This window comes from Lethenteron reissneri, chromosome 20 (genome assembly GCF_015708825.2).
Source record: "Lethenteron reissneri isolate LAM-NWPU_2019-01 chromosome 20, ASM1570882v1, whole genome shotgun sequence".
Lineage (NCBI taxonomy): Eukaryota > Metazoa > Chordata > Hyperoartia > Petromyzontiformes > Petromyzontidae > Lethenteron > Lethenteron reissneri.
In genome coordinates, this window is record NC_083798.1 from 17,272,387 (window position 1) to 17,283,384 (window position 10,998).

Sequence of the window (10,998 nt, forward strand, 5' to 3'; positions counted from 1 at the left end):
CTAGCGTATCAAGTAATTTAAGTGACTCGTTAACTGGAACCTTAGTGAATAAAGAAATTACATCAAAACTCACCAGAATATCATTAGGGTTAAGTTTAATATCTTTAATCACATTCACAAGATGTTCTGAATTTAGTTACATATTTTGCTCATTTATGTGGCAGAGCCAATTGTACTTACTAAGGGGTTGTAATGGAATACCGAATTTATTCATCTTTGGTAGCCCGTACAGTATAGGTGGTTTTGAGGCCCTTGGCTTAATTTGGTATTGCTCAGCCTTGGGAATTAATATATTTGCAATGATTGCAGTAGTCATGTTCTAAAGTATTAGCTGGATCTCGTTTAATTTTAATATAGGTACTTTCCTCCAGTAAATCGTTCATTGTATTATCATAATCCGCTCGTGACATCACTACAGTTGTGCGGCCTTTATTAGCTGCCAGAATTTGGATATCTTTAGTTAATCAAAGCTCTCTTAAGGCTTTTGCTTTGCAAAATCAAATATTTATTTTTGGTACTTTGTTATTCTCAATTATTTTGGCAACCTCGTGCCTAGTCATCTCTGCCTCATTATGTGGAAGGTGTCTTACCGCTGATTCCACCTCAGCAATTATCTCATCTACTGGAATTGTACGTGGGGTAACGGCCAAGTTAAGACCTTTAGAAAGGGCCGATATCATGTTGCTAGTTAAATCAGTGTTATTTAAGTTCATTAGCGTTTTGTTTTCAAATTGTTCGTTATTAGTTGGGAATTGTTTGTTATGAAGTCTAGATAATTTCTTAATTTGGTTAGGTTTTGTTAGGTTAAATACATTAACAGCCGATTGTGGTGTTATAGTATTGATTATATTCAAATAATGTATGGATACACTAATGATGACATGCAAGTGCTTTAGAGATTCAGAAATGTGAGATAATTCACTTCTGTTGTGCTGTATTCTCTCTAGGAACAATAATTCGCTGGCTTTGTGTAGTACTTGGTTAGCTTAACAGACTTTATGTGATGTATACTCTTTGGTTCTTTTGGTAAAGTCACGTAGGTAGAAAAAATAATAGATCACAACGTTTCGATCGCAATACAAGCAACCGTCAGCAGGAGGACTCCTACATCAGCAGTCCTCCTGCTGTGTTTGTTTCACACCTGATGACGGTTGCTTGTATTGCGATCGAAATGTCGTGATCTATTATTTTTTCTACCTACGTGACTTTACCTAAAGAACCAAAGAGTATGGATTCCTGCAGTCATGAAAGCTTCAAATCAAGATTCATGTGATGTTAACTGTGTTTGGTATTACCTTTGAATCTCAGCACATTTTGAGGAATGCCAGTGAAGACATCAATTTTACACGCTTAATGCGGAGTTTCTCCAATTTTCTAGTAAATAAGACAGGTTTACCAAAACTAGCTGACCATTGTCTAAAAAACACTTATTTCTTATGGAGAGGTGATTTCTTTAAACAAAAGGAAGGAGTAGCCATTGGGCTGTCCTTTATCTCCTCCAATAGCAAATCTGTACATGTGTAATGGCATAGTGTAGTAGCATAGCGCTGGCTGCTGGCAAGAAAGGGGATCTATGGCATACGGCATCCCGGACGTCAGCAGGCCAGGATATACACTAGAGGGGGATCTAGGGGAAAGGTCACAGAAGGTGCACACCAGGAACCCGCTAGTAGGTTCCAGAAAGGGCGCGTGGCCGAGTGCGGAGTGAGACCAGGCTGACAGTATAAGAGGGGCCTCTGTAGGGGACCTCGGGGTTGTTGTTGGAGTGGGATCCCTGTCGTGCTGCTGCAGTCTTCGTCACCATTCTTCTCGTCATCTTCACCATTCTTCTCGTCGTCTTCACCATTCTTCTTGTCGTCGTCTCCGTCTTCACCATCTCGGGGCACCACCAGTCAGGCAGCATACCAACTGTCCTGACTGAGTAGCGTCGCCGACAATAGACTGACTAATTATGAAGAGTGTTAACCCCGATGGTGCTTGTTAATAAATAAGTGCCTCCAAGTCTTATTGTCTCCGAGTTAGTCACTACATTTGGCATCAGAAGTGCTAAAGAAATTGATATTCGTCACGTCAAAAGCAGCCAAGAGAAAAAACACACCGATAGTGTTCTCTGGAGACGAGGACGACGGGGGACGGGGTTGTGATCCCCTCGACAGCCCCGGAATCCGGTGATGTGTCCCGAGGCGGCGATTACTGTGGAGCAGCAGGAGAGGGACATCGGCCCCTTGCAGCCGCCGGTCGGAGAAGGGTGGCGCGACCTCACCGGGCGCCTCGCGGGCCTGCTCTCCGTTGCAGCACAGCTGGTCGTCCAGCTCGGGTCCGTGGCGCCTGCCGGAGATGCTGCAGTAAGAGGGCAGCAGGCGGACGGCTCACCTTCCACTGCCGCAGCAGCGTGGGAAATGGCGGAGTTCCCACCCGTGCAGGCGGCCGCCATTTTGTCCGCCGCGGGCACGGCGCAGCAAGTGACCGCCATTTTGTCGTCCGTGCAGGAAAGTCTTCCTGCCATAATCGAGTCACCATCAGCGGCTTATAACGGGGGCGCTGTCTCTACGGAAACTTCTGCCTACCATCCGCGAGTTCGTGGCCGCGGGGGGCTTGCAACCTGGTCGGGTGGTCAGACACGGAGGCGCTACGGGCTCTGCCCACGGTGCTGGATGATGACTCCCTGGCAGCGTTCGAGGCCATCCCCGAGGCTGACCGGGCAACTCTACCTTGGGCATGTGCTCAGATGGCTGCCATTTTTGATCCACCGTCCAACGCGTGTCAAAGGTTCATGCTGCAGAGGCGAGGGGAGGCCGAGATGCCTCTCGCCTTCTGCAGCGCGCTGTTGGCCTTGGGCCACGCGGAATACCCGCGTTTGGAGCAGACTGTGCTGGATTCCCTGGTGCTGGAGAGAGTGCTGTCGCTGGCCCAGGAGTTGGGCGTCTCTCTTCTCGTCACGGAGTAGGATGACCTATCGTCCCTAAAGGTGGCCCGCTGCATCCAAGCACACATCAACTTGCAGCGGTGGCTCGGGGTGGCTGCCTGCACGGGACTCCCGGAGGACACGGAGGAGCCTGCGCCATGGGAGCTGGAGCGGGCCTGTGCGTCGTTCATCCAATGTCCACGCGGGAGGAAAATCAAGGGGCGACGACCGGAGCAGGAACGGTGTGAGAGAGGCCCCCTTCCATCGTGGAGGTCCACGATCGCCTGCTTCAAATGCGGCCAGCCTGCCACATCGCCAGGGGGTGTCGCAACGGCATCGGATCGCTTGCCTTCATCATCCTCCGCCCCTTGCGGTTGCGGAAGCAACTCTTGATTTGACAAATCCCATTGAAGGGGTCCTTTAGACCGCCTCAAACAGGTGATTCTGGGTCTCGCATTGGTGGGTGCCCAAACTATAACAAGGGGGGACCAGGAGCCCTTTTTGCAAGTGCTAAACGTCGGGCTGGGGGCTGCGGTGGTTCAAGCCGGCACAGTTTTGGCCCACGCAATGGCCACGTGCTGTGAGGAGGCCTGCGCGGAGTCTGCAGAGGTCGTTGCCGTGGTGGAGAGGGGAGGCGAGTTGGACGGGGCTTGGATGGATGCGTTGTGTGGAGAAAATTCAAAATTGTCCAGGTAACAGTAGGGCGAGCTGCGTGCCTTGCTCCGAGAATGACGATATTTTTAGCCAAGGGAAATTTTATATTGGCCGCACATCACTATTGCAACATCGCATCGACATGGGTAACGCTGCTCCAATACGGCAGAATTCGTACAGGCTCAGTCCCACGGAAAAGGACCACGTTCTCCAGGCAGTTGACGAAATGTTGGCTGCGGACATTATCTACGCACTCACTGCCAAGGGCCAGAGATTTCGGTGGGGGGAGGAGGAGGCCGCGTTTGTCGCGCTGCGTGATGGCCTCGCCAATGCGTCTCCCCTTGGATACCCTGATTTCTCTCTGTCCTTTGTGTTGGATACGGATGCCAGCGACACCGGAATCAACGCTGTACTGTCCCAGGTCGTGAACGGTGCGGAGAGGGTAGTGACCTACGGGTGCCGTGTGCTGTCCCCCGCAGAGCAGCGTTACTGTGTGACGTGCAGAGAACAGTTGGCCATAGTGCACTTTGTGCAGTAGTATAGGCCGTACCTTTATGGACGGAACTTTGTCGTGCGCACAAGACCACGTGGCTCTTCAATATGCCTTATGGGTTTGACCAGCCTTCTGGCCAACTTTCCCGCTGGTTAGAAATTTTGCAGGATCACGGTCCACCTACAAGAAGGGTGTACGGCACTGCAACGCGGATGCGCTGTCCCGGTTACCACCGTGTGCGTGTCTAATGGGTGCCGGTCGATGTAAACCATCGGCTGCGGAATTGCCGTGCGCTGTAGTGGCATCCATCGATCTACCACCACCCGCGACAACTGCTCCTTGTGACAACAGAATTGGTCTCACGCACGCTGAATGGGGACGCCTCCAGGTGGAGTTGCGGCGTCACGTTGGGACCAGAGGTAGTAAAAATGTGCCAGCAGGAATGTTCCTTATAGCCCTCCATGGAGGACTTTTGATGAGGTAGGATGAGGAGCTGCAACGTTATTGCATTGTGGTGCCGACTGCTCTGCGGGGTCCACTCACATGGGCTGTCCACGTGAAATTAATGCACCTTGAAGTGCATAAAACCTTGCTGATACTGAAGCGTGACTTCTTTTGGCCCGGGATGACAGATGACGTGTACCACATGGTCAAAGGGTGTACTGACAGCGCACGCCGCAAACCCAAAAACCTTTATTATTAACGTAAAAAGAGGCCAACATTGCCTCACTCAAATAATACTTTATCTCCATTGGTGGATCTGACCCAGTGGTGGAATTCTATATTGCTATGGCAGTACCATACGAAAACCAATGAAATTTTTTGCAAAAGTGATGTTAATTCTAATTCAGAATTCATGATCTGAATTAACCTTTAGCATGCGAGTCGAGTGAATCAAGCGATTTAACCACAGTGGCGCTTAAGTCACATATACCACACACTTATAGTCAGCATCTGTGAAGCTGTTGCATCCCCTTTTGTATGACTACAACATCAGTCAGTATTAAAGGGATAATTCGGGAATTCAAAGGACGTGTTTAGGGCATTCTAACAAGTCGATGTTAATGTACCAGCATGCCCTGTGGTCGTGTGCTGCCACCTTGTGGCCATGGAGTGTTTAAATGAACGCAATGGATGGATGGCACTGTCAATGCATCTCTATGCCCCATGGCTGTCTTGGATTTGCTTGTTGAGATGATACACCACAGACGAACACTTAAGTGTGTATGCCATACACGTTCATGTGCTTCGTATGTGTAGGCTGCGTTAATGCACTCGGTACTTTACTTCGATTATAATGAGCCCATCAAACCAGATGGCATTGTCGTTAAAATCCTGGTTAATAAAGTTTGGCACAGCCTGTTATTTTTCTGGGGTCGATTAATTGACCACCGCTTTACGGAAAGACTAAATCGAGAATGGTACCACTCCATGCTAACCACTGATTTAAAAAAAAACATTCATCAATTTGACAGAGCTGCAGTCACTTGGACTCCATCTGCATGCATTGTGTGTGCACCCGAGTGTATGCACAGAACTCACTGGTCTGGCGTTGAAGTCCTCATCGGTGAGATTGAGAGAGTCACGGTGGAACTGGTAATAATCAAAGTTCTGCTTCATCACCGTGTCATTCTTGTCGAACAGGAGGTAGGAGGCGACACACGATATTGCCTGTTTGAAGTTGTCCTCTGGAATAACAGAAGGTGAGGAGAAAGCGGCATATTCTGACAAAGGGCTGCACGGGGTCGACAATGAACAGGGATACCACTGGGTGAGACTATGCGGAGATGTATTTCTTGTTTCCATGACCACTGCAAAGTGTGCTTGAACCTGACTGGCCTGGAATTGTGCTGATATCAATCTCTTAACACTGCCCATAATTATCTGAGAATCCACGTTGCAGTCGAGACACAAGCATGCGAAAGAGCTCACTTGTTGAAGTGTGCAGGCAGAGCACACTTTAACTGGGCCGAACACAAGCCCACTCATGATGTATGAATACTGGCAGAGACTGCAGTGAGGTACAGGCAGAGAGCGATGGTGTGGAGCGATGGTGTGGAGCGATGGCAGGAGATGCGCACTCACGCTTGTAGTAGGAGAACTGCAGGTAGTGGTACATGGTCGGCACAAACTTTTCCACCAAGAAGCCCCCGACCACGGGCGTAAGTTTCCCCTCGCACTGTTGCTTGCAGTGGAGCACCTCCACAAAGTGGTCTGCGGATTATCACACACGTTACCATTCTCTTTCGCTCTCCTTTGTATTTATTTATCATCAATTCCTGTCACACTCTTGACAAGCGTTTACTCAAAATATCGTGGACGGATCAACTATTCCACCAATAACAAGACCATTTAGGGTTTCTGTACAATGTACCTTGTGGTCATCCATTTAATTTCACAATATATAGTTATTAATTGCTTTAAAATTTGGAGTTCATTATAATTAGAACACTAGCTAAATGACTACATGATCATGCAGTAATCACCATAATACCAAGTCTCCCCCGAGTATCATGCTGTCAATTGAATGATCTCGTCAAGCAGCAAAAACCATCACGCGAACTCCGGTCATGCCTTGCAGCGTTTTCTTCAGCCATCGAACAAAGATGGTCACTGCATCGTGTGATTTCAGATGCGCTTCCGCAGCCGTCTGGAACGCTCTTCCTTCCGATATTAGGAACCCACTGGAACTATGCACTTTTAATTCTAGATTGAAAACGAATTCTTTAGAAACGCTTTTGTGTTAAGTTTGTCCTTCCCCTGCACCCGTGATCAGCGCGGTTGGCTACGTACGGTGCAAAATAAGTTCAACATACATACATACAATATCAGGCAGGCTGCATTTCGTGTAGCTACCAATCTGAACAAAAACGTCCTAATATCTAAATAGGTGATCATATTAGACGGAAGTGTGCACAGAATGTGCTGCCCACTCACAAGCATGCCGAATGGACACGCACGCGTTGGTTACCGGCGATGGAGGGGTAGAAGTCCTTGAAGTGGGTGATCTCCCGCGAGCCCTCGCAGCCTGCTGAGCAGTCGTCATAAGCCTTGAAGTACACTGGCAGGGTCTGCTCCATGTTCGTGATGCAGGTCTGATAGTTCTCTGCATTGAAGGCCTTGGCTGCAGCCACGAACGTGCCCTGTGGACAACAATGCACACACACCCCCACACAACAGCCGTCATTCGTCGCTAATTGTCAGTAATGTCACCACGGTGCCTGTGTCAGGTTAGGTGCACTTTGAGGCCACGTTAAGTGTAGAAGGCTTGCTTGCAGGAGGTCATGGAACAGAGCCAGGTTGTATGGGGTAACTGAGAGATTACCGATACAATCACATAACAGCCTCACCACTATTTAGTTAATGTCATTGTTTAGTTGATGCCCATGCATTTAGCTTTGGAGAAGGGGGAACAATGAATTCCACGACTTGAAGTTTTCGTGACTGCAGAGATCCACACTCTTTGGTTCTTTCGGTAAAGTCACGTAGGTATAAAAAATAAAATAAATTCAATTAAATTTAATCACAATTTATTTTATTTTTTATACCTACGTGACTTTACCGCAAGGACCAAAGAGTATGAGTTCCACGACTACAATTAATCATATTTCAGGTCAACGTCAAAGTATATCCATGCATAAAGTAGCATTCTGGGGTATAAATATCAGATTATGGAAGGTATTGTGAAATTACTTTAATTCATACCAATCTTACCTATAAACGTAATTTTTTGTCTGTCTGTCCGTCTGTGGACGCGCACTTGCGAAGGATTTGGCTCGTAAACCGTGGGGTTCACGTGAAAAATAAAACAGTAGCCGGGTACCACGCAGTAAGCCCCGTGGTCGATGTGTTTGTATGTGTGGGTCAATGTCTATAAGTGTGTGTAAGTCGATGTGTGTGTCTGTCTTTTTCGCCCGGGAAACGCTGGGTACTTCCCGCGAGTATTTAATAATACTAATGATACTTGCAAAGTGTAAAACCGGTGGTCAAGGTGCAGAGTTGCAATTAAATGCTCACACCACTGCTGATGGATGGAAGGACCTCCAAGCAACAATGTAGCCCCTCTAGAATATATTTGGCCTACTTCAACTGAAAAGAACCCCCAATGGCAATAATTATTTATGAAATGGTCACCGTTGATAGTTATACTGTTAGAGAATGTTTCAGGCTGGGTGAGTAATTAACTTTGAGAAAGTTTGCGAGATCAAGTGAGGAAGCTGCTAGTTTATCCCTCTGCAATTGACAATGAGTAACAATTCTTCAGCAAGCAACAGTGATTATTATACAGAAAGCTTGCTCCCGACTGTAAAAATATGGAATTTATACAATTGGCTCTCCCATGTAAGGGGAGATCATTCACAGCACCATTGACTTTGTAAATACTGGTCAGGGCCATCATGGGTCAGTGCAAGGTCTCACTCACGTCATATGCAAGAGCCTCCAGGTCTCGAAAATATTCGTCCTCTATGTTTGGCAGTGTGCGGTAGAACGCCATATTCTTCTGCATCATCTCGTCATCCGGGTTCTTGCGCAGGTATGTGTAGGTGGCCGCTATGGCCTTGGGCACATTGTTAACCTGAGCATGGTAAGCCACAGACACAAAGACACATCATATCAGCAAACATTACTCACTTAATGCATAAAACTGAGTTCCACTGCTGAACTCGCAACTGGTGCCAATGTTCGACTTTTGCAGTTTCAAATTATGACATCAAATAATTCAATCTTTTCATGGTGAAGTAGTGCAGTGGTTAGCACATGGCGCCATAAACCTGATAACCCAAATTCATTGGCATGGCTAACATCTGGTGATACCTAAACCAGTCGTGGACATCCCCATCACCAAACTGCAATTAGCAGCGTCGTGATGGTCAAACTTCCCTATGATTTACCATGTAGGGAGACCATCATCCAGCAGTGGATTTACCAAGGGCTCTATTTCATTTAAGCCTTTTCTTATTCGAACATGTCCAATATAGATGACCAGTGTATGCATATCACAGAGCCTATATATATAGGTGTCATACACAAGCCAAGCATACATACCTATGTGCTTTTTTTTCCCTTAGCACACCAAAATGGTTTTATGTCTCAGCCAAATCTGCAGCCTCAATAAAATTCTTTGTCACGAGCCTCAGTGGCACTCGGAACATCACTCTATTAGCCACCCATTTATATTAAGTAAATGAAAGGTGGAATTCACTCCAAACATCAATTGTTTATTTTTATGCAATCCAATCAGTGGTCATCTATCTACTGGCTTCAGGTCATCTTGGGTTCCAAGCCTGGCCCATACTTTTCCTTGAGCTCAACTGTCACCATTTAACTCACAAACTTGGATATAGTCAAAAGCTCAATGGCTCCAGGATGTATGTAACAAGCACATGGCACACCTGGCCACCAGTAAAAATTCCACATTTCCATAACGAAAGCCAGCCCACGTGATAGGCTGGGTTAAGTTTTTAAATATTAAAAACTTCTCAAATATGAGTCAAAAGAGCTAACCACAGTGCCACAAGGCCAGATGCACTTGCCTGTAGGCTGATCGCATGTTTCACCAGCCCGGTCTCACCTTGAAGTAGCACAGCTGCAGGAACTGGTAGGGCACCCGGTTTTCGTAATCGTTGAGTAGTTCTCTGGTGGGCAGCGACTGTCGAAAAGCGGGCAGCACCTGCTTACATCTCTTGAGACACTGAGCCCTTCTGAGCAGCATGGCAAAGGTCCTGAGCTCTCCCAGCTCATCCTCCTTGCTGTCCGTGGCAGGAGCCACCTCCTTCTCATCGGGCACATTCATGTACAGTTGCTGGTTCTTTTGCTCCTGAGTCTGCTGCAGATTTAGCTCAGAGGTCTGTTGGTCTTTTTGCTCCTGGCTCTGCTGAATCTTCTGCTTGTGCAGGGCCAGCTGCTCAAGGTGCTGATGCATGGTCTGCTGGCTGCAATTGAGGTTGCAAAAAGCCTCGCTGTTCTTGAGCAGCCGGTGCAACCGCAGGCTCATCTCCAGGTACTCCACACACTCGGGCCACTTCTCGTCCGTGTACTGGTCCGTGCCGAAGCGGTAGGCCGACTCCAAGGGCATCAGCTCGTCCCGGGGGAAGCTCCGAAAGTTGTAGCGCTCGTACTGGGCGCCCACGCCCGTGGCCAGCAGGGTCACCAGCAGGGCCAGCAATGGTGCCACCACCAACAGTGTTGGTGTCCCGAGTCCTGCTGACCCCTTCCCAGCACCTGGCCATATCCGCAACCCAGGCAAAGGACACGACTTGGGCCAAATCCCAGACTGTGGCCACTTTCTTGCGCCTGGCCACCCCAATTGTTTCTCTAGCCACACTTCTGATCGCGGCATTGCACTTTCACGGCACTGGTGAGCCTGCTGTTGCTGATGGTGGCGGTGCTTGTGCGTTTGTTTGCCTGCTAAGGGCCCTCTCTACACTGTGTACGTGGGTGCTGTGCGCGTGGGTAAACTGTGACCTGAGCACCAGTTGCTTCGTGGCACACGACAGACCATTTCACTTCGAACCAAGGGAGAGTGAAGACGTGGATCCTGGCTGGAGGAGGGAGTTACTCTCCAATTCCTTCCCTCCTCCTCTCTGGGGCTCTGGCCAATGCCACGGGCCCTCTCGTCACCCGGCACTGCCTCCCTCCCCGCCTTGTTTCGTTCCTCCCAACGCCGTGAAAAATTCACCTAATACTGGTGCCAGATCAGAGAGATTTTACCCACCAAGATGTAGACGTTTCTATGCGGTATTTGTAGAAAAAATATCTCAACACGTAACAGTGCAATGGCAAGCGCCTATTTATATACTTTTACATTTTAAGGCCGTGTCATTAACGTGTCTGTAAAGGTTTTTTTTATATGTGCATCCACTGTCAACGCCGTTTCACCAAATAATGGGGCATTGGAGTTTTTCAGACGGCTTCTTAATAACGGCACATTTTTATCCGCACGTTT

At 48.1% G+C, this 10,998-nt stretch overlaps 1 protein-coding gene across 2 annotated transcripts in view; it reads right to left on the reverse strand.

The window, feature by feature from the left end:
- Nucleotides 1-10,589, reverse strand: part of CRTAP (cartilage associated protein) — a 20,375-nt gene extending 9,786 nt beyond the window's left edge. For both annotated transcript variants that reach the window (XM_061555204.1, XM_061555205.1), the window contains exons 1-5: nt 9,625-10,589; nt 8,476-8,628; nt 7,024-7,195; nt 6,138-6,266; nt 5,595-5,740 (exon numbers count right to left, since the gene is read on the reverse strand). In XM_061555204.1, coding sequence (XP_061411188.1) covers nt 5,595-5,740; nt 6,138-6,266; nt 7,024-7,195; nt 8,476-8,628; nt 9,625-10,392 — 1,368 coding nt within the window. In that variant the 5' untranslated portion in view covers nt 10,393-10,589. The remainder of the gene's footprint in view (nt 1-5,594; nt 5,741-6,137; nt 6,267-7,023; nt 7,196-8,475; nt 8,629-9,624) is intronic.
- Nucleotides 10,590-10,998: the final 409 nt, after the last annotated feature.